This window comes from Orcinus orca, chromosome 12 (genome assembly GCF_937001465.1).
Source record: "Orcinus orca chromosome 12, mOrcOrc1.1, whole genome shotgun sequence".
Taxonomy (NCBI): domain Eukaryota; kingdom Metazoa; phylum Chordata; class Mammalia; order Artiodactyla; family Delphinidae; genus Orcinus; species Orcinus orca.
This window is the reverse complement of record NC_064570.1, coordinates 66,368,718-66,390,413: the sequence shown is the minus strand read 5'-3', so window position 1 is coordinate 66,390,413 and position 21,696 is coordinate 66,368,718. Positions and strand designations below refer to the sequence as shown.

At 43.7% G+C, this 21,696-nt stretch overlaps 1 protein-coding gene across 4 annotated transcripts in view; it reads right to left on the bottom strand.

The window, feature by feature from the left end:
* Positions 1 to 21,696, bottom strand: part of MDN1 (midasin AAA ATPase 1) — a 154,423-nt gene that overhangs the window by 13,679 nt on the left and 119,048 nt on the right. For 3 of the 4 annotated variants that reach the window (XR_007470601.1, XM_049695470.1, XM_049695471.1), the window contains exons 75-91: positions 20,261 to 20,407; positions 19,608 to 19,734; positions 18,281 to 18,386; positions 17,641 to 17,756; positions 16,288 to 16,773; positions 15,693 to 15,919; positions 14,947 to 15,099; positions 14,601 to 14,770; positions 13,686 to 13,847; positions 10,480 to 10,617; positions 7,945 to 8,086; positions 6,492 to 6,667; positions 5,905 to 6,054; positions 4,799 to 4,946; positions 1,972 to 2,288; positions 1,570 to 1,737; positions 19 to 120 (exon numbers count right to left, since the gene is read on the bottom strand). Coding sequence is in view for 3 of the 4 variants with exons in the window: in XM_049695470.1 (XP_049551427.1) it covers positions 19 to 120; positions 1,570 to 1,737; positions 1,972 to 2,288; positions 4,799 to 4,946; positions 5,905 to 6,054; positions 6,492 to 6,667; positions 7,945 to 8,086; positions 10,480 to 10,617; positions 13,686 to 13,847; positions 14,601 to 14,770; positions 14,947 to 15,099; positions 15,693 to 15,919; positions 16,288 to 16,773; positions 17,641 to 17,756; positions 18,281 to 18,386; positions 19,608 to 19,734; positions 20,261 to 20,407 (3,035 nt within the window). In the remaining variant the exon portion in view is untranslated. The remainder of the gene's footprint in view (positions 1 to 18; positions 121 to 1,569; positions 1,738 to 1,971; positions 2,289 to 4,798; positions 4,947 to 5,904; positions 6,055 to 6,491; positions 6,668 to 7,944; positions 8,087 to 10,479; positions 10,618 to 13,685; positions 13,848 to 14,600; positions 14,771 to 14,946; positions 15,100 to 15,692; positions 15,920 to 16,287; positions 16,774 to 17,640; positions 17,757 to 18,280; positions 18,387 to 19,607; positions 19,735 to 20,260; positions 20,408 to 21,696) is intronic. The other variant, XM_049695472.1, reaches the window with a different exon arrangement.

The following is a 21,696-nucleotide window of genomic DNA, read 5'->3' as shown; positions in this document are numbered from 1 at the left end:
GTGAAGAGTGATAGAGACCTGTGTGTTTTTCCTGGTGTTTTTCTGAGAGGCCAACCGGGCAATGAAGTTGGATTCATGGCCTTCTGCCTGGTTTGCATCCGCAGCTCCACTGCCGTGTTCCTGTGAAATCCAAGCCACAAAGAATGAGGTGGAGGAAGCTGTGCAAGCATCTGGTTATCGACTGCACTGTGTACAACTCCTCTCCCCATTCTCATCTCACAGTCACATGCAGTTGGCACTCTGTATCCGGGGACACGGAGGGCCCACTGCACTGTGCCAGTTTACATAAGGGACTTGAGCAGCCCCGGATTTGGGTATCCAGGGGGGTCTTGGAATCAATCCTTCTTGGACCCCAAGGGACAACTGTGACCATACCTGCCTGTCTGCTCTGGAACTCACCCATGACTAAGGCTTGGCCTGTGGGCAGAAACGAGAGCATCTAGACCTGAGTCTTTTACCCTCATGCGGGCCTTCGTTAGTTCCTTGTCTACAGGAGGTAATGGCTTACTCTGAAGGTGGGACAGACCTCAATTTGAAACCAGGCTTCAACACCAACCAGCTGGGTACTCTGGAGACTGTCATTTAACATTACTGGAGCTTATTTAACTCAGATATAAAATGGAGAACATAGGGACTTCTCTGGTGGCGCAGTGGTTAAGAATCAGCCTGCCAATGCAGGGGACATGGGTTCGTGCCCTGGTCCGGGAAGATCCCACATGCCGCTGAGCGGCTGGGCCCGTGAGCCATGGCCGCTGAGCCTGCGTGTCCGGAGCCTGTGCTCTGCAACGGGGGAGGCCACAACAGTAAGAGGCCTGCGTACCGAAAAAAATTAAAAATAAATAAATAAAAAATAAAATGGAGAACACGCAAAGAACAATAATATCTATCTTATAGGGCCACGATGAAGACTTGCTAAAGTTATGAAATGCTCAGCACCTAATGGGTGCTCAGTAAATGGTTTGGAAGGGGGATGAGAAATATAAACCATTGTAATTATTGTTGAGAAAGTAGGGGTGCAGAGAGGCCAAGGGAGTTGTCCAGAGAAACCTCTGAGTAGCAGGCCCTCCAACTTCCAGGGCTCCTTCCAGGCTGCCAGTGCCCCAACTGGGCCACAAAAGACACATCACCCTACGTCAAGGAATGAAGAGGTACTTTCCATTTGAAATTAAAATGTTTAGAAGCCTGGTGAACAGCGAGGAAAAGGGAAGCACTACTAGATACTAGAGCCATACCACTGCATGAAGTCTCAAATTCAGCCCTTCTTTCCTTAGGAGCTTTCTAAAATATAATTTGAACTTGATTCTCCCACAGAGAGCTACACTCTAATAACTTTTTCTCATTAAGGACATCACTTAAATAAAGTGTGTAAAAGTATTCTGGGATTTGTTCCAGGAGGCATATAAAAATAGGTGTACGACCACTTTCTTAATGAACGGGAGATGGTATTTTAGATGTCAACCACAAAAAAACATCACACACGACCCAATTACTGCTAAATAGAACTTGGTTTTGCACAGGGAGAAGAGGCCCTCCCAAGGGGCAGCTGGCGAGGCAAAGAGGGCCCTTCACCTCCTTCCCCTGCTCCTTCTCGGGCGCGGCCCCTGCCAGCTCCACGGCACACTCGCTCTGCACGCTCTCCAAGCCTGTCTGCCCGCAGGAGTCGTGCTCTTTCCTCTCCGTAGCCTCTGGCACCTGCTGCTCCGTGTCAGAGTTCTCCCCTTCTTCTTCTTCTTCTTCCTGCATCTGCAGGGAAATCAAACACAGCATTAACTGCTCTGGAGGAAGAAGATGAGGTGAGGGGCCCCCCTCACCAAGGGGAGTCTGCAGGGAGGGGACCGGCCGAAGCAGGTCTTAAACAGAAACAAAGAGCTGCTTGGCAAAGTAGCCTAAGAGAGATTCCAGTGGGAAGAAGGTAATTTTTTCTCATCATCATTATTTTTAATTGAAGACAAGCCAGACCCGCCATGATACCTGAGGCTGGAGACCCTGGTCAGCAGGGACGTCCTTCTCTGCACCTTCCTCACTGGCATCCTTGTCCTCCAAAGACTGCTGCTGCTCCTCTGCATTGTCTTCAGGATGCTGGGCAACATCCTTGTCTTGGTCGTCAGCTCCTGTGTCCATCTCTTCCTCCCCCTCCTCCTGGTCATCTTCACTGGAGCCTCCCTCAGGCTCGTGCTGACCCTGACCTTCATTCTGGTCAGCCTCAGTCTCTTCGTTTATGTCTTCAGCTTCATGACCTGCTTCTACAGTATCCATTGGTTTCTCTTTAATTTCCAAAGGATTCTCTTCTGGACAGATGAAACCAAAAAAAGGAACACAGAATTTAAAAATCAAACAATGTGATTTCTTAAGATGGGATGTAGTTACACAAGTGTCTTATTATTATTCTCAAACCAGGAGTTGGCAAACTATGGTCCTTGGGCCAAATCTGGCCATCCACATATTTCTGCAAATTTCTCCACAAGTTTTACAGGAACACAGCTGCACCAACCGTTTACCTATGTGTTTCCCCCATCCATTCTGTACTACCTACAGCTGCTTTCACACTATAAGAGCAGAACTGAGTATTTGCGACTCTGTTGCAGCTTATGACCTGCAAAGACTGTATGTTTATTATCTGACCGACCCTTCACAGAAAAATTTTGCCTACGTCTGCTCTTAACCGTACTTACATATTGCACACAACTGTTTAGATGGTGCATTTCATTAAAGAATAAGTAACCCACTAAAAAATCCTAAAAGCCACCATAACAATAGGAATATTTTAGAACAGATAGGAAATGCCAGTCTAATTTTCAATTATCACTGGGAATAATTGGTAGACATCATTCTTTACCATACACAGAAAATACAACATATATTCAAATGGGAACAATCTAATTTAAACATTTTGTTTATTTAAAAGAGCTTTTCTATACTTTGGGCACTTCAGAAATCAGTTATTTTGTTAGCAAATAATTCTTTAAAATAATTGCTTCTTCAGATTCACAGAGAGAACTAGTGGTTACCAGTGTGCGTGTGTGTGTCTGTGTGCGTGTGTGGGGATATGTGCTTGTGTGTTGGGGGTAGGAGAGTGGGAGGTACAAACTGTCAGGTGTAAGGCTCAAGGATGTATTATACACCATGGGGAATAGAGCCAATATTTTGTAGTAACTATAAATGGAAAGAACTGTATAAAACTTAAAAAAACATTTTTTAATAGTAATTGCTTCTTAGTTTATGTACACAGTAGCTTAAAACGAGCCTGGATATTTTTCTAGGGCAAATGGCTTATTAGATTCTCAGTGGATTTTAATTTTATGCTTGGTTGTTGAATTTAAGGTTGAAGTAAGATTCCAAAATTATAAGTTAATGGAACTGCCTTAGAAGCAGCAGCTTATACTACATTTAAAAAGTAAACTAGAGGGCTTCCCAGTGGCGCAGTGGTTAAGAATCCGCCTGCTAATGCAGGGGACACGGGTTCGAGCCCTGGTCCGGGAAGATCCCACATGCCGCAGAGCAACTAAGCCCGTGCACCACAACTGCTGAGCCTGCGCTCTAGAGCCCACGAGCCACAACTCCTGAAGCCCACGTGCCTAGAGCCCATGCTCCACAACAAGAAAAGCCACTGCAATGAGAAGCCTGTGCACTGCAACGAAGAGCAGCCCCCGCTCACTGCAACCAGAGAAAACCCATGCACAGCAACAAAGACCCAACGTAGCCAAACAATAAAAATAAAATAAATTTATTTAAAAAAAAAGTAAACTAGAGATTCACAGAGCGAAGACTGTTCTAAGCACGAATTACCAAATACCTTAAACGTGAGAAATGCATTTAAATTTATGAGCCATATACTCACCTCCTAGATTTAACAGATGTTAACGTGTTACCACAAGTGTATCAAACTTGTCACTTATTTTTAAGAAATAAATGGTTCTGGACACAGCTGTCTGGATTCTGGATGCCTTCGCCCTTCCTACTTCCTCAGAGCTCATAACCTGAAGTTACTGTATATTATTCCTTTCTATGTGTTTGTACATTTGATGTATCCATAAATAATATATAGTACTGGTTCTTGTATTACATTTCCACCTAAATGGTACCTCTCATTAATTCTTTTGTAACTTGCTCTTTTCCAGTATAGTGTTTGTAATAGCTTTCTACATATATAGCTGATTCACTAAGCAGCAGAGCCTGGCTGGCGCCACCTTTCATCTGGTTACCCACCACGACGGGGGCTCTCTATTTCAGCGGCACCGCGTACACAAGCTTCTGATACTAGACAGCACCCCCAAGGAGTCACACTCGGGTTGAACACTGGGTGACAGAGGCGCTAGAGCACTGCCATGCCAAGTGATTTCTTTTGGGATTATTCCATTTCACTCCCCATGATGATTTCATATTTCAGACTAAGCACACAACATACGCACAACAATCAACAACTTTTCCAGGAAAGCTGTGACTGGGCTCCATGAGAGGCCTGGCTCTACCTGGACTGCACGGTGTTTACATCAACCCATGAGATGGGGCAATGGTGACACTGTGGGGCAATGGAGCTGTGTGTGACAGCACCGCCTGGGACAGCAGCACTGAAACACAGGATAGGAGATGACAGGAGTGACAGAGACCTGCTGGTTTACAAGCTTTAGGTCTACCTAGAGGAGAAACACAACAAAGAAAAAGCGAGGAATTCTATCAAACTGGAATTGTGCTGACCAGACACAATAATGAGCTGGCCATGACACTGGCCTGAAGAGAAATCTGTTACTGCTCAGTTTCAGTGACTTCCAACGGGCTCTTTAGGTTTCGAAAGACACACCTTCTCCGTCTTCGCGGTCTGTGTCCCCATCACCATCCTTGTCTTCACTGTCTAGGTCCAAGTCATCTGGAAGGTCCAAGGCCTCAGGTTCGGGCAGCTTTTCCTGATTGCCATGGTAAGGGTCCACCTCATTCTCATCATATTCCCTCTTTGGACAACGGACAGAACAGGAAAAAAAAATAAAAATGAACTTTTAAAAAGTGTAGCATTCAGGGGCTTCCCTGGTGGCGCAGTGGTGGAGAGTCCGCCTGCCAATGCAGGGGACACGGGTTCGTGCCCTGGTCCGGGAAGATCCCACATGCCGCGGAACGGCTGGGCCCGTAAGCCGTGGCCGCTGAGCCTGCGCATCCAGAGCCTGTGCTCCGCAGCGGGAGAGGCCACAGCGGTGAGAGGCCCGCATACCGCAAAAAAAAAAAAAAGTGTAGCATTCACATATAATCAGCTCAAAGCACAGTTGACTCTTGAGCAACACAGGTCTGAACTGTGTGAGTCTACTTACGTGGACCACTTATGCACGTTTTTTTCAATAAATACGTGCTCCAGTGCCATACAGATCCGCGGCTGGTGGGACCCGCGGATGTAGAGGGCCAGCTGTAAAGTTACACACAGATTTCCAACCCTGCAGATGGTCAGTGCCCCCAGCGCCTACATTGCTCAAGGGTCAACTGTAGTTATGCTGAGAGAATACAGTGTCTCTTCCCTAAAATTACCAGCACACATTAGAATTTTACCAATATGTTTTGAATTTTCATGTTGGAATTTCAAGTTTCACTTTCAGTGCACATTCTCCACCGATAAGAGGTGCTGCGTTACTTAATCTCAAAGAGGACACGGAAGTTTATGGGAAGAAATATAGAAAATGACCACAGGTTTTAGCTTCCAAACTACAGCATGAGTCCAAACAGCATGAAGACCACCTCATCGGTAACCAATAGTTAGATATTTTATGTCCGGTTAAGAGGCTCTGTTACACATTCCCTTATGAGGCAATGGGAAAACAAATGATAAGCAGGGAAAAAAAACGTCTTGAGACACCCTGGGAGCTGTGCGTTGCAGTGGCCCTGGCCTTGAGTCAGGAGAGCAGGTTGGTTTTGAATCCTCATTACCTCATCTATTTGTTCATTAATTTTATCTTGGCCTTGCTCATCATCAGCTTCTGCTTCTTCCTTTCCTTCCTTCTTATCTTGCTGGGTTTTATCTCTGTTTGACTTCCCAGCATCCAAGTTGTCATCTTTAGCAACAAGTTCAGGATCTTCCTAAATATTAGAGGAAGAAAAAACACAAAAATCCTCACTCTCAATATGAAAAACTGCTTTCACATAATAGGGTGACCCTACCTAACGCAGCTCTTAGACACATACTGGGCCAACCCCATGGAAACATCCAGCCGACAAGGGCATATGTAATCCTGGAGGGAACGTGAAGGTCTGCCCGGATGGCAGCAGTGAGGGCAGGTGTGTGAACAGCGGGGGTGGGGGGTTGTCGTGAACATGCAGGTCAGGCTACTCTTTTAGCTGTGAAGACAATCGAAAACCTAGATAGCAGAGGAAAAAGAAGAAACAGAGATGGAAGAAACAGAAGAAAAACCAAGACAGAAAAGGATGAGCAGTGAACAGCAGGGAGTGGTATTTGGGAGGAAGACTGCCTCCTCTCAACCTAGGGACTAATGTGATGGAGGGAATCTTTTAATTACCTCATCCATTCCTGGTCCTGTTTCTTCAGTTTTACTGTCTTCTTCCTCCTCATCTTCCTCACCGTCGTCATCACCCCAAAGCCTCTCATCTAGTTTGTCAGCTTCCTCACCATTCAGATCGCCCATCTGTTTATCCAGGTCTCCACCCTCACTGTCTGATTTCTCATCATCCTCTTCTGAAAGGGAAGAAGGTGATGAGCTTAGTTCAGCAGATCCCCAAATAGATCTGTTCCTGTGTATGTAGGAGAGGCAAGGGCCGGGCAAGGGTCCTACCTGGGATTTACTGCCTGTTTCTAAGAACACCCTAGAGGAGATGCTTTAGATCTCAAGTAGTCCTACTGTGTTTTGCAGACTGTTTGGAGGAGGAAGGAGGTCTGTGACGTGTTATGTCGACAGACTGTAAGGAGGGTGGTGGAACAGCTGTCAGGATGCCTAGTTCTGGTGCTGGGAGAATGTTCATTATGGGACTTCAGCAACCTCACTGGGTTTTGGTTTCTTACCTGGGAAATGATGAGGCGGGACTACGAAATTTCCAAGGTTCCTCCCCATCTCCAACATACTCTATGTCAATGATTTTACCGAACATCTCAAATCATGTGTCTAGCTCAATTAACCAGAATTTTCTTGCCTTTGTCTTCGTTCAAGGTCTACTTTGACAAAGGTTATACCCTTAAATGCTACTTAGGCATGCATACATTCTTCTACTCTGAGGTCAGGTATTATTTCTGCAAGGCATTCACTTAAAGTAAGACACTGTATTTCAGATTAAACTTTGGACAGAAATTGAGGGCAATAGTTGAATTGCGGTTCAAACACGATAGATGATAACGTGCTGTAAGAAATCTTATTATCAAATAATTTTCAGTGACATGTAATGTTCATAAGTTAAATGAAAAAAGCAGACTATAGAACCACTTATGGTCTCTGGGTCTATATATATACATGCAAGAAACGGAAATAACCCAAAACTGATTAAGTGATTTATTTGGGTGGTAGGCCTAAAGGGTATCGATTTGGTTTCTGCATTTTTGTTCCAAATCATCTACAACAAATGTCTACTAATTTTGTAATTAGAAAAAAATATATATTTAAAAAACCCTCCCCAGAACAATTTAACTCGAGCTGAGAGCCAAGCTCTGCCAGGGATCATCTCCCTGCTCTTCTGGATTTCCCTGAAGGACACTGCGGAGTCACTGATCTGGCGCAGGAGGCAGCCAGAACATCAGAGGCAGCGTCTCCGCTTACTCAAGAGCAGAATCTCCAAAATGGACTAGAGACTTCTGACCGGAGGTGGGGATGGCACAGGCATGTACTGATGTTTCCACCTGCAGTTATGCAGAGGAACCAACTTGTTCCAAAAGAGTATAATAGGCTCCTTATTGGAAATATGTAATTTCCTGTATAAAATATTTATTTTTCAAGAATAAGAATGAAGTGACAGATAATCTCAAACCTTGTTCTTCAAGCTCCCCATCATGCATTTTCCCATCAAAGTCTTCTGACATCTCAATGGCATTATCCTCCCCCTTAATGTCTGATTTTGAGTCAGGATCCTCTTTATCCTTTTCTTGACCCTTCTGAAATGTATCTTCTGCCTGTATCAAAAAGCATTATAGAAACATAAATGCACACTGTAACATTCCTAATGTTTATTCAGCTCTAAATAGAATATATAAATGCCAAGATTAATGGTATAAAATTATCTCTGGGGAGAGAAAATACACATAATTTGTGACTTGCTTTAACATTTCTGTAATTAATTTCCAGTTTTACTACATTTTTTGTTAGAGAGTATAGAATTTTGTTGAGGTTTTCTCCATGAGAATTGTCTGTTTGCCAAGCCATGCAGCTTGTGGGATCTTAGTCTCCCGACCAGGGATTGAACCTGGGCTACCTGCGGTGGAAGCACAGAGTCCTAACCACTGGACCGACAGGGAATTTCCCTGAATTTTTTTTTTTTTAATCCATACATATTAAAAAAGACTATGCATCCTCTGTAGGGTAAAAGAAAATTCATCAGTCTTATTATATTGCCCATAAATTTAATATGTTTTGTCACTTTGATCTCTCATAGACATTATCCAACTGTGAATGTAATTTTTCCCCCTACTACTTTCCTTTTTATTTTTTTATTGAAGTATAGTTGATTTACAATGTTGTGTTAGTTTCGGGTGTACAGCAAAGTGTACACCTACACACTTTTTCAGATTCTTTTCCATTGTAGGTTATTACAAGATATTTAATATAGTTCCCTATACAGGTATACAGTCGGTCCTTGTTTACCTGTTTTATATACAGTAGTGTGTGTCTGTTAATCCCAAACTCCTAATTTATCCCTCGCCAGTGAATGTAATTTTCTTCACTTTTCCTTAAACTATATATTCCTACATAATCTACACTGTATTGGGGGCAAAAGATTCACATTGTTATGTTTCATTATAGCTGAATTTTTAAAGTTCTTTTTTTAAGATACAAAAGTAATAAAATCTCACTTAAAAATTTCTAAGCAAAACAGAAAGAATAAAGTTCCTCCAGCACCACCATCCTCCAAAACTCCCAAAGAAATTACCACTGGTGATGTTCTGGCACATACTTTAATCTGTAAGTACACCAACAGATACTTAGAAATGTAGATGGGGTATACCAATACCGGCCTCCCGCATCTTCTTCAACAAAAAGGGATTATGCCTGACAAACTGTTTTGCCATCTGCTTTTTTATTTAAGTTAAAAAATGTCTCCTAGATATATTTCCATGTTGTCACTTATAAACCTATCTCATTGTGTTTAACTATAGTACTGCTCTGCATGAGTAGTATCATAATTTAAATAATTCACAATTTTCACCGGTGTAAATAATGCTGTAGTGAGCATCCTTGTATAAACACACTCCATTATACACATATTTATTATCTTGGACCCTTATTAGCATTTGTACAAGAAAACATGGAATTCCTAGGTCAAAGAACACACACAATTTAAAATTTATTAGATACTGCCAAATTGTTCTGATAGCTTTCTATCCCACTTAATGTTTTTTACATTGGATTTGTACTTTTCTGTTAGGTTTACTTTTTCCTTTATTTTTCCATTAACAAATTACTGTGTGCTAATTAAGTTAAATTTGAGAAATACGGAAAAAGGCCAAAATAACAATAATGTGTATGTTATCTGTGTATATATATCCACACACATAATGTACATGAGAGCTATGCCACATAAACGCTAGCATTACTCTTTTGTTTTTTTTATTTCTTTCCAATTTTCCCTTCAAAGGAAGAGAGGAAGCTTGGATTGGTTTGTTCCTTTATTTTCAGTAAGTATAACCATACCTTAAATAGAAATTTATGCAGTGCTCTAAATTTAGAATATAAGTGATAAAAAGTAATTCCACTACCTCTTCTTTCTTCAAGTCACGGTTGCTTAATCCAAATAAAAGTAGTGTGTTTAAAAAAACACTCCCAAATGAGATTGGAATTTAAAAAAGCAACACAACAATCTTAGTCCAAAGCATCTAAATATTTCAAAAGCATTCTTGATTCCAAATAAAAAAGGATATAGATTTTAAAAATTTCACCATGTCTTAAAGACATACAACAATAAAACCTATTAACAGCAAACACTGGCATTGTTGTTTAATGCAATTATCACTTAAAATAGCCAAGCTTTTTATCCCTAAATGAACCACTACCAAAAATGCTCCCTTACAAGTCATCAGCAAAAGTTTTCCCATTTAAAATAAAAAATTTTTAAATCATTTCCCTCCCAAATTATAGCTACAACCAATGATTGCGCTGCCAAAGTTCCTTTCTGTGGTCTTTAAGCTTTTAATTTACATCCACTCCCTAAGCTCCAGTATTCTTAGGTGCCTAGATCACAGTTTGAAAACCATTAACCTAGTAGAAAAACCATTTATATATGTAATTTAAATAGTGAAAAAGGAGTGAGCTTCTGTAAACTATATACATATTTCATCCTGTGAAAACGTACCTGTTCTTCATTTTCTATCTGGTCACTCACATCCTTCACGCCCTCGCCTTCTCCAATCCCACCTCCCTCGTAGTCATGGAACTCAGTCGCTCCCTCTCCCGCTGAATCTTCCATAAATTCTTTGGGCAAGCAAAATCCCTCAAAAATAAAAAGAGTTAAAGTTACGTTAAAAAAAAAAAAGCAATAAAGAAGGGATTTCCAGTCCTGCTGCAGGAGAAAATACTGTAAATAAATGATTAATTCTTTTCTAGCCCAGTATTTTAAATGTGATTGAAGTACAGTAGACTTTTGTTGGTGACAACAGTTATTATGCAGTTTCAAAGCTTGACATCAGATTTAATATACAAGGTTTTGAGACTCTGTGGAGGCCTCTGGTGTGTAGTAATTTGTCATCTGCCAAGACAAAAATCTGAATGAGGTATACATTAGGACGGTATTTAAGGAGCAAGTTATGGGGCGGGGTGCGGCACAGAAACTCTCAGTGTCTAAATCCCAAAGGGGTTTTGTCCTTTACTTCTCAAATTAGTAAGCCTGAAAGGAAGGAGAGAAGACATGTAAACCCGGAGATACAGCAACTTGAAAGCAGATGCTACAAGTGAGAGATTTCATTTCCTTTCATTGAAGAAAATTTTGTGTGATGCTCCTCAAATAAAGTCATGTTTATTACAACACAAAAAAACATGCCTTCCCCTTCAGCTCTTGAAGTAAATCTGTCACTCTCAGGGAACGTGCTGTATCTAGCCTGGGCTGTTTGCTGCCAAGGCACCTGGCACCCTAGCACCCAGCATGGCAATGGGGTCTAGAGTTAAGAACAAGGTCAGACACAGCAAGACTTGTGAAGAGTTAATAAAACTGTATTTCATGTCAGAAAATAGCCCAGGGCTCCCCTGGTGGCACAGTGGTTGAAAGTCCGCCTGCCGATGCAGGGGACACGGGTTCGTGCCCCGGTCCAGGAAGATCCCACATGCCGCAGAGCGGCTGGGCCCGTAAGCCATGGCCGCTGAGCCTGCGCGTCCAGAGCCTGTGCTCCGCAACGGGAGAGGCCTCAACAGTGAGAGGCCTGCGTACCGCAAAACAAACAAACAAACAAAAAAACCAAATATCAACTACTAGTGTGTGGGACAAAAGTGAACAGAAAAAGAAGAAAATAATGGCTCTCAATCAGAAATTTTATCAGAGAAAGTACAAGCTATCAAGATCAAGCTATCAAGCCAATCTAAGGATGAGAATGTACTACAAATAAGCTGTCAACTAACAAGACCAAGTTCCAAGACCAGCAAACACTGATTGTGACTTAGTTACACAGAACTAGTTTCCTATGGAGCAAGTGCTTTAATCACAACCAAGATCTATTATCTTTTTTTTTTTTTTGGCCCCGCCATGTAGCACGCGGGATCTTAGTTCCCTGACCAGGGATTGAACCTGTGTCCCCACTGCAGTGGAAGCTCAGAGTTCTGGACCACCAGGGAATTCCCCTAAATCTATTATCTTAGCACTGTGTCTAACCTACTTTCAAGTTCCCTCAGCACTCCTCAGAGAGGATAGGAACACAATTCGGACATTTAAATGAATGGAAAGGCAAACTCACCTTCAGGACATGTATTCTTAGAAAGTCGACTGAAAAATACATTTTGCTTAAGACAGTGAGATACACTATTTTAAAGAAATATGTTTAGATGCAGGCAGAATAACCATAAAGGAAGGAGATTCAGGATGTCCTTCTGCAGGTCATGTTACTACAGTCACTGCAGCTGAGACAGCCACTGGGCTCCCAACACTTTGCTTTCATCAAAACCACTTCTACCCCACACCGCTACCCCCAAACACACACAGGTCTGACAGCCCACAGTCATTCTAGAACTTGTCAGACAAGAGAAATGGTGCAAGTGGACAAACGTAGCTAACCCAAATCTCAGGGCACCCTCAACATACACTGTCCTGCCACTGTCTTCTACATGCAAGTGTTTCCTCCAAGAAGTGATGGGATGTAAGACTGGCTCAGTGCCCATCAGATAGAGGGGGCAAATCTGAGAGGCGTTCATTTATCCATTACACAACAAATGTACGTATTTATCCTCCAGATACAAGGCACGGGCTTGCTCCCATTTTTTTTTTTAACCATTTCCAGTATTCCAGATACTCAGAACTAAGAACTCTTGACTGTTTACAAGAAGCCTAGACCTCACCTTCAGTTTGTAAATTCCTATCTTCCTCAAGTGCATCTCACCTATTATACTATACTTAGATTCAGAAAAGATCTTAAAATACTAGGGACAAAACAAAAACAAAAAACTATATACTTAGTTGAAGGTGATTCTCACAAAAATGCAAATCCCATTTGTAAAATGAGGAAACTGAGGCTAAGTGACTCACTCACTCTGAGTCCCAGAACCGGACACCCTTGTGACTGGACTTACCACGCCAGGCTGGGCCTGTTAGTTCTGACTGCTGCTCCTGAATTCCAAGGGTAGGGTCTACAATCTCTATAACTTCAGTGATTTTCACAGCACTGGGTACATGGCTGAATGATGAATGACTTCCCTATTAAAGACGCCCCTCCTAACATTAAGAGCCCCATTGCCATTTCAGCATGCGTTAGTATAAACGACCGAAAACTTAACAGCCTTAAGGATTCATCTGTCCTACAAGTCTAGCTCAGAGTTATCAGAAGAAGATTTCAAATTGGAGACCAGGAAAGAAGGGTGTGAACAGAAAGCAGCAGCCTTTAGACAGACTCTGGAGTCTAGGGAGCTCCGCAGTGAGGGACCTTCAGGTTATAAACCTTTAGTGGAAAAAGGATTAGTAAAAGGAGGCCAGACAAAGCAGTAAAAAATCCACAGGGAGAGTGGGAATTCCCTGGTGGTCCAGTGGTTAGGACTCCGCGCTTCACTGCCGAGGGCCTGGGTTCTATCCCTGGTCAGGGAACTAAGATCCCACAAGCTGCGCAGCCAAGGGAAAAAAAATTGTATTTTGTAATTGTCTTAATACCTTTGAGAGAATGCTTTCCACCTACAAAAACATATAAATAAATAAACATATAAATAAATATATATATACACATATATATATATAAATCCACAGAGTGAGCAAATCACCTCCTGCTATTTGTGAAGGCCCAAAATAAAATCCCATCAAACCAAACACTAATGGGTATGGAATACATGGGTACCTGCTTCCCCATGGTGCTCCACGTAAACAGTCCTTACCTTCTGGGCAAGCTCCGTAAAGATCTGGGCAAGCACAGAGAGCAGCTTTGCAGTGCTGCGGTGAGTTGCCAAAGACACGGTCAGGAAGAAGAGGACGAGGTCAGAGTACCTGGAGAGCATGGGCACCAGGCGCACCAACAAGCGGCAGGACTGGGCGAAGAACTGGGGGCAAAACAGATCAGAAGGCCTGCTCACACCAGGTCTCCTCTGGGGTGACTAGGTAGTGACGGTGGTTGTACCACATTGTCAATGTAGTAAAGGTCACTAATGGTACATTTTATTTACACACACGTACATAACACCTGCTCACTGAGATCTCTTCCTTGTTTACACAAACCCTCACAACACTACACTTTAAATTCTTAGTCACTTAAGTCTCAGTTAGTTAACAAAGTTGTTTGGTGTTTAAAAAATATGTTTATATACAAATTCTACTGGGAATCAGAGTTGGCACTGGAGGCAATACTACAGAATAACACACAAGTCCTCAAAAATAAGTTGCTTCTGTGGACTTATGGAGACGATAACGTCATCCTCTTCTGGCTTACTGTGAAGGGACAGGTGTTTGCACAGTACGGCCATTAAGCCTTAGTAGTTATGGCGGCAACACCCACCATTAACATCGAACACCCAGGAGTATGTGATGAGGACGGGAAAGAACCCCAAGATAATGGATGTTCTGGATGGGCAGCATTTTTGCACCTACGCGTCTTACAACTGTAATCCTCAGCCAGCAAGCCCTAGGCTTTCCAAAGTTTGTCAGTGAGGTTTACACGTATAAAGACATCAAGAGATTCTTAGTGATTTTGCCGAGGAGGCCTGCTTTGGGACCACCACATGGAGCAAGGTGAAACCCCCTCTGCCTCTGCTCAGCCCACTAGGACAGCAAGCAGCCTGTAGGGAACCACTGGTTACCGTGTGCTTCGCTGCTGTGCCATCCTCGCCAGACGATTTCAGCCGCTCCAAGAGCTCAGAGACAGCGGAAATTATTTTCTGCACGTGCAAAGTGCTCACATCGGCCCAGAAGTCATCCTCTAAGAGTTTTGTTAGATGTCCTGACTGCAGTCTCTCAAAGCCTGCTGCCTCTTTCATTCACGGAAAAGAATGACATGGTAAATAACAGAAAACAAACTCTTTTCATCTCCATTCATCCAATAATCATTTCCCACATCTGGCCTTAAATATTTAGCCACAAAAATAGATCATCAAAATAAAAATTAAATCAAGTAAGAAACTAGTATTTTCCTGATCTCAGACATACCATCTTCTTGCGGTCTTGTTTGGTGAGTGTTCTCCTCTGTTTTTTTACTATTTCTTTCTGCTAAGTTCTGGATGGCACAAAGGATGGCCCGGATGGCAGTTTCCATCTGCTCTGAAAAATCCTCCACAAACCCGTCATCCAGCATTTGGTTTCCTAGTAAAGTAACATGGTGCAGAACAAATTTTTAAAAACTCAGTCATTTGTTTCAGTGCTTCTGGAAATCATTAACAATCCTCATTTGTCATTTTAACAAACAGCCACCTTGTAAACACCTGCTATGGTTGAGCCACTGTCAAGCTGTGCTGGGTACAAAGAAGAAAGAGACACATTCCTGGCCTAGGTAAACCTATAAGGTTATTGTCTTGTATTAAAACAATTTTGCTAAAAGAATGCCAAAAATATCAAAATAGTTAAGATGGAATATATGAACACCAACTTAGTCCAAACATTAGCCAGCAGCTTTCCAGTCTAAGGAAGAACTTTCTGAAACAGCCAGTGAGCCTGTGCTACTTACTCATGTGCTATAAAGTATGCAACATGATGGCAATCCAGAGGCAAGGTTCTCAAGCAAAAGAGGCAACAAAAGTTAAGAGCTATGTGTTCCAACTATACTTCCCTGCCTTGGAACCCTGGACAGATCCGTCTAGAACAAAACACAATGTGTCTTTAGGACAGCCTGGACTTAAATCTATAAGATGTCGTTCCTACACTGGGCTTTTACTCCCTTACTCAACAGTAGTCCTCACCTCCTTGGCTGCCTGGGGTAAGCAGATGTGTCTTCCAAGTAGTGAAGTCATCTGTGGCTTTATTGATCTCTCTTCTTACATATTCCAGGCTCTTGACTAATGCCATTTGTGGGTCTGTTTGCTCACCCTCTACCCCTGGAAGAATGAACAAGGACTCTAGGCCTTGCAAATGAGCTGACACCTGGGACAGGCAACTCAGCCCAGAAGAGCAAACTTCAAAATCTTTCCTGCAACAACAGAAATGCCATAATGTTGAAAGGAAGGTGCTAACACACACACACACACACACACACACACACACACACACACACACACACACACTCTCTCTCTCTCTCTCTCTCTCTCTCTCTCTCTCTCTCTCTCTCTCTCTCCCTCCCTCCCTCCCTCCCTCCCTCCCTCCCTCCCTCCCTCCCTCCCACCACTAAAACTCATTGCATCTAAAGATTTACAGCTAGACGTATGCCACAAAGTGCTATGAGGGTCCACTGGAAAACCGAGGACTGAAGCATGACCCCTTCCATCATTTCATCCCATTACTAAACCCTGACCAAGCGCCGCACACACAGAGGCAGAGCAAAGACATAGGCACACTCACCAAGAATGAAAGAGAGTCTCACAAGATTGCTGCCTAATTTTGTCAACATCAGCTTTCACTGTCTTAATGGCTTTCAGCATCTCTGTTAATCTCACAGTTGACTGTTGCCAAAGCTGGTCTGGTTTTCGCATCCGGCAACCAGAGGGCAGCTGCCTTCCAGGAACTGGGGATGGGTAGCTCAGATCTGACGGGATCAGGTCCAGCACTGCTCCAGAAAGCTGCCCCTTGGTGAGCTCTGGTCCTTCCAGGGAGGGGGCAGAAGGCTGACCCTGTGCCTGGGCATCACCTTGGCCTGCAGCTGGCCCTGCACTGGGGCAGCACTGGAGGAGCCAGGAGAGCTGCTCAAGCAGGATCTGGCTCTGCATGGCCAGGTGCTGCAGCCTCTCTGTCCACTGCTGCACCCCATCCTGAGGGGGGAAGGCCACGGGGTAGACGGGCGGCCCCGTCAGCCTGCTGTCAATCTCCTGCACACAACTGAGGAGGTTCCTGTGCAGAGAAACAAACCCATGGGGATAACACATGGCACCTTAAACTGTGTCACCGCGCTGTTTGTAATGGTAAATTCACTGATTTCTGAACGAAGTTTGGGCTTTTCCACATAATCAAGAAGAGAGGATTCTCCAGATAAGTAAAAAGTCTGTTCAAACGCCTTCTAAAGTACTTAAACACATCCTTCAGTGTAGCAGAAGCATCGGTGCTCACTGCTTATCTCCTGCCCCTTACAGGCCTCTCACATCCAACACAGTCACAGCACCACAGTGATTTCAACCACTATTTTCTAAAAACAAATCTAGTAAATATAGTAGACTTTGCTAGATAAAACTCTTATGAGTGGAGAAGAAAATAGCTGAAGTAACTGCAGTCTAGAAATACTACCTGTCAGCCAAGCATCCACTCAGCAGATGGTGACAGGCTTCCTGTCCTCATCTTTTAAGTATCCATTTCTATCGAGGAGCACCAGTGTATGGTTCAGCAAATTGCAACTCTGTGATCCAGAAAGCCGACTCACATCTGATCTGTGCCCAGAGTCTGAGACACCCGATGCCATGAAAGCAACCCTGCCCTCAGCCCACATGGACTGCCAATCACAGACGCCCTCATTCCAGACCCAGGTGTGGTTCAGCCGTGAACATCTTTACCGTCTGACTTGGCCTCGAACCATCCCCCAGAGGTGCTGCTAAAACCAGGGGGCAGAGGCATCACCACCAAAAGCAAGGGGCCAAGCCAAGGCAAACCCCACCTGCCCCTTCGGACCTCAGACTTCACTGCATAGTTGGGAGCAGCGTGTGCAGCAACTCTGAGCTGCGCATAATACTCTCGATTCGTGCTGCAAACGCAGCCAGTCAGCGATACCTGAGGAGGATCCACTGCTCAGTCAGCGTGGTCAGGGAGCGCCGCTGTCGGATGAGCACCTTTGTCAAATGCGCCGAGAACCCTTTACATCGCTCCACGTGGCCCACACCCATCTCCTGGCAGGGGGAGAAGAGAGCATGCTGAGGGGCCGCTGGGAAGTGCTGGGTCCCATGCTCCTGGAGGGGAGCCTCTGCTGGGACGGGGGTGGGGGTGCGGAGCCTGGGTGCGCTGCCCTCTAGAGGCGACACGTCCACCTCTGGGAGCAGCGCATCTCAAATTATGCTTCCACTGAAGTTCCATGAACAGGAACTAATTTAACATCAAAATTGGGTATCAGTGATCTTCTCTCAATTCACAGGGGGAAAAGATCTGAGGGTAGCATTCTCCATTTGAAGTTTTTCTTCCATAATTTTTCTTAAGGATTTGGTCCTGTTAGCCAATGTTGAATAACAGAACTTATTATAAAATGCTGATTAAGCACAAAATTACATTGACTTATATTGTAAGTTTAATGACTGCAAAAAGTTCAGTCACTTCCAGTAATGGCCTGTGATCACTGGACCAGGTCTGAGGACGCTGCCCTGGATGAACAGAACTGGAGTCCCTGAGCCCCTGCAATCCCAAGGCTCTATCATCCTACCTTGGCAGGAGCTGCCAGGACTGCACTAAGCCTGGCATGCCGTGCAAGAGAGCGATAAAAATACTTCTGGCACCCCTCCCACGAAGACGAGATTTCTGTAAGCAGCCTGGGAAAGAAACCAACATGATTTACTTAATTAAAACCACTATCTCCACCCTAGATCCTGAGGAGTCAGAGACTGGTCCATTTAGCTGCAACCAGAAGCCAAGAGTCTGAACAGATTTATTTCTGTGAGGACCCATTCAGTCAGCCACTCATCAGTCCTTTATACAAAGGATGTGTTACATACTTAGCACTGAAAGTAGAGTGGGAAAATAAACTATGACAATATGGCTTCCTTAATAAAAATGTTATGCCTATCTTTTTTTTGTTGTTGTTGTTATGCCTATCTTGACAGTGGAGTCTAGGGATCATAAATTCTGATGCCTACAGGGCCCATGCAGATAACATACATGGTTAAGGACAGCCAAGCACAAAATGATCCTTGGCGATGACAGCTGAGAAGCAAGAGGGACCGTTACTGACCACAGTGAACCTGAGAGCATGTGTCCTATCAAAAGGAGGGCACTCTAGTCAACTTTCGACCACACGGGAAGGCAAGCACACTTGGCCAAATTTTCCCGAAAAACTGAAAATCCAGAATGTTTATGTAAAATTTCTACTTTTTACAGTGTTGTGTTGAACTCAAATTTAAAGCACCTGAGAGGGCCACTGAGCAAAGAAAACACACATGTATGCTGTACTCAGCTCATTTCCAACCAGTTACTAACACAGAGGGAGCTCCATCTGTCTCCAAAGTCTATAGGCTCTAAAATTCAAGAACATATGGGAACTTAGGTTTATGTACATGGAATAGCTAAAAGTGTGGCCATTCTCTCACAGATTTTCACCTGTACATTCAAATCAATTGAGTAGACCTCAGGAAAAATCAAAGGACCAAAAAAAATAATGGGAGACATGAATACAAGGAGGAAAGAGGAATGGAAAGAAGAAAATCAACAATTACTCACTAACTACTGACACTTGCTTTAAACACTCAAAGTGGCCCCTTGTCTTCCTTACCCCACCAGATCCCCAACAGAGCCCAAACCACCCAATATTTTGAATTCGTCCCTTACCTTTATCCTAATGAAAGAAAAGAAGGTTTAAAAAAAAAAGAAAAGAAAATTAACACTGGGTGCTCACCACCTGCCAGTCCTGAGCCAGACACTTTTCTAAATGCTAATTTTATGGCAACACTAGGACAGAAGTATTCCTCTCCCCACTTTGGCAAATGAGGCCATGGAGGCTTAGCTGACTTGCTCCATTTATAATTACAAACACAAACCTAGAATCAGCTGCCTGAGTGCTGCTGACTATAGACAATGCGCTCTGGAGATCCAATGGGTGAAGATGAAGCATCTCTTGAAGGTTTTTTGAACGGGCCCAGGAAAGACCTTTGCGATATGACAAACCTAGGAAATAAACAGCAGGTGGTTAAATAAAGAAACTCAGGAGAGAATAGATGTGCCAGGAACCCCCCAATGCCATTGCTACTCAAAGTCAAGTCCTAGGAACAGCATTGCCCAGGAGCTTGTTAGAAAGCTTACTCTCAGGCCCTGCCCCACACCTACTGAAACAGAATCCGCTTCTGCACTTTAGCAAGATTCCCCAGGTGATTCACACACAAGTTAGTCTGAAAAGTGTTGCTCCCTATGCACGTTGGAAGGGCGGGTGCTGTACAACATATGGTGATGAAAATTAAAAACATGGTGTCTGAGAAACCTCATTACAAAACTGTGAAACTACTTGGGAGTCACAAATGGTTCATCATAGGATTTTCGTGTGTGTTGACTGGGACTCACATGTTTCAAACCTTGCCTTCCACCTTGTTTCCCACCATCTCAACTGTCTCTACAAACTTCCCCCAAATCACCCATGTTATTTGTCTTCCTAAAATCAGGTGAGTACACTTCACTGGGTTTCCATCGAGGACCTTACCAGTTTTTGCAAGGTGTCTAAAGAGGTCTGCTAAAGCTCGCTGCTTCTGCATGAGAATGTGCTTGGCTTCTGAGCGCTGCTTCTCCTTCTCTGCGGAGGGCTCCACCTTTAACCTCTGCAGCTCACTCATAGAGGAAATTACTTCACCTGCAGGGAAGACAAGGGGGAAAACATGGAAATCCCCAGGAATTCTTAATGTGCTCAAATTACCCAAGACCAAGGACCTGTCAAAACAAAGACCAGGTGTCATTCATATTTATAGCTAGCATTTGGTAAATTCTCAATGATTAAACTGATCAAGACGCATGACAACGGAAAAATCAAAACACATGGCGCTTCATATCTCTCAACAACAAACAACCCAAATAAAGTAGATATTCTGTTTTTTTTTTTATTCAGGGGTTTCATAACCAATCAAGCAAAAAGCACTTATTGAACATGGATTATGTGCAGTGATTTACACTAAGAATTTTAAAAACTTGAGGTAAATTTCCAATACATACAACATGTACTGAGCTCCTACGCTGTACCTGGTAGTTGGTAAATGTTCTTTTAATCTGCACAGCTCCAGAAGAACTTATTTGTAGCCACTCAAAGAGGCTCAGAGAAGTCTAGTCATCTTCTAAAGGCCATTCAGGTAAAGAGCAGACTTGAAGCCAGGATCTGAATCCTGGCTGAACCGACTCCAAAGCCCAAATTCGTTCTCCAGCATTGCACTGTCTTCCTGAACACCCACCGGCACCTAGAACACCAGGGTGCTGCCAGCCCGCCACAGGCAGTGTTATAAGCTGACCGCGTGGCCTCCCAAGCTCACGTTGAAGTCCTAACCGCCAATACCTCAGAATGTGACTCTATTTAGACATGGGGCCTTTAAAGAGCCAGTTAAGATAAAAATGAGGCCGGGACTTCCCTGGCGGTCCAGTGGCTAAGACTCCACGCTCCCAATGCAGGGGGCACGGGTTCGATCCCTGGTCAGGGAACTAGATCCCACGTGCATGCCACAACTAAGAAGTCCGCATGCTGCAACTAAGGAGCTGGCGAGCCGCAACTAAGACCTGGTGCAACCAAATAAAGACAAATAAATATATTTTTTTGAAAAGTTAAAAAAAAAAAGATGGAATGAGGCTTTATGGGCGAGTCCTAATCCAATCTGACTGGCATCCTTAACAGAAGAGGAGATGAGGACACAGAAAAGGCATCTACAAGCCAAGGAGAGAGCCTCAGAAAAAACCAAACCTGCTGACACTTTAATCTCGGACATTTAGCCCCACCAAAGATGTGGTACAGCTGACCCCTGAACAATGCAGGCAGGGCATCCTGAGCAATGGATAATAGGCTATTATTCTAACAAGTTTTTTTTTTTTAAAAAGATCTCCCTGAGATCAGACTGCAGCCTCACTGAAGAAGGACCGGCTTCACCCTGACCACACGCTCAC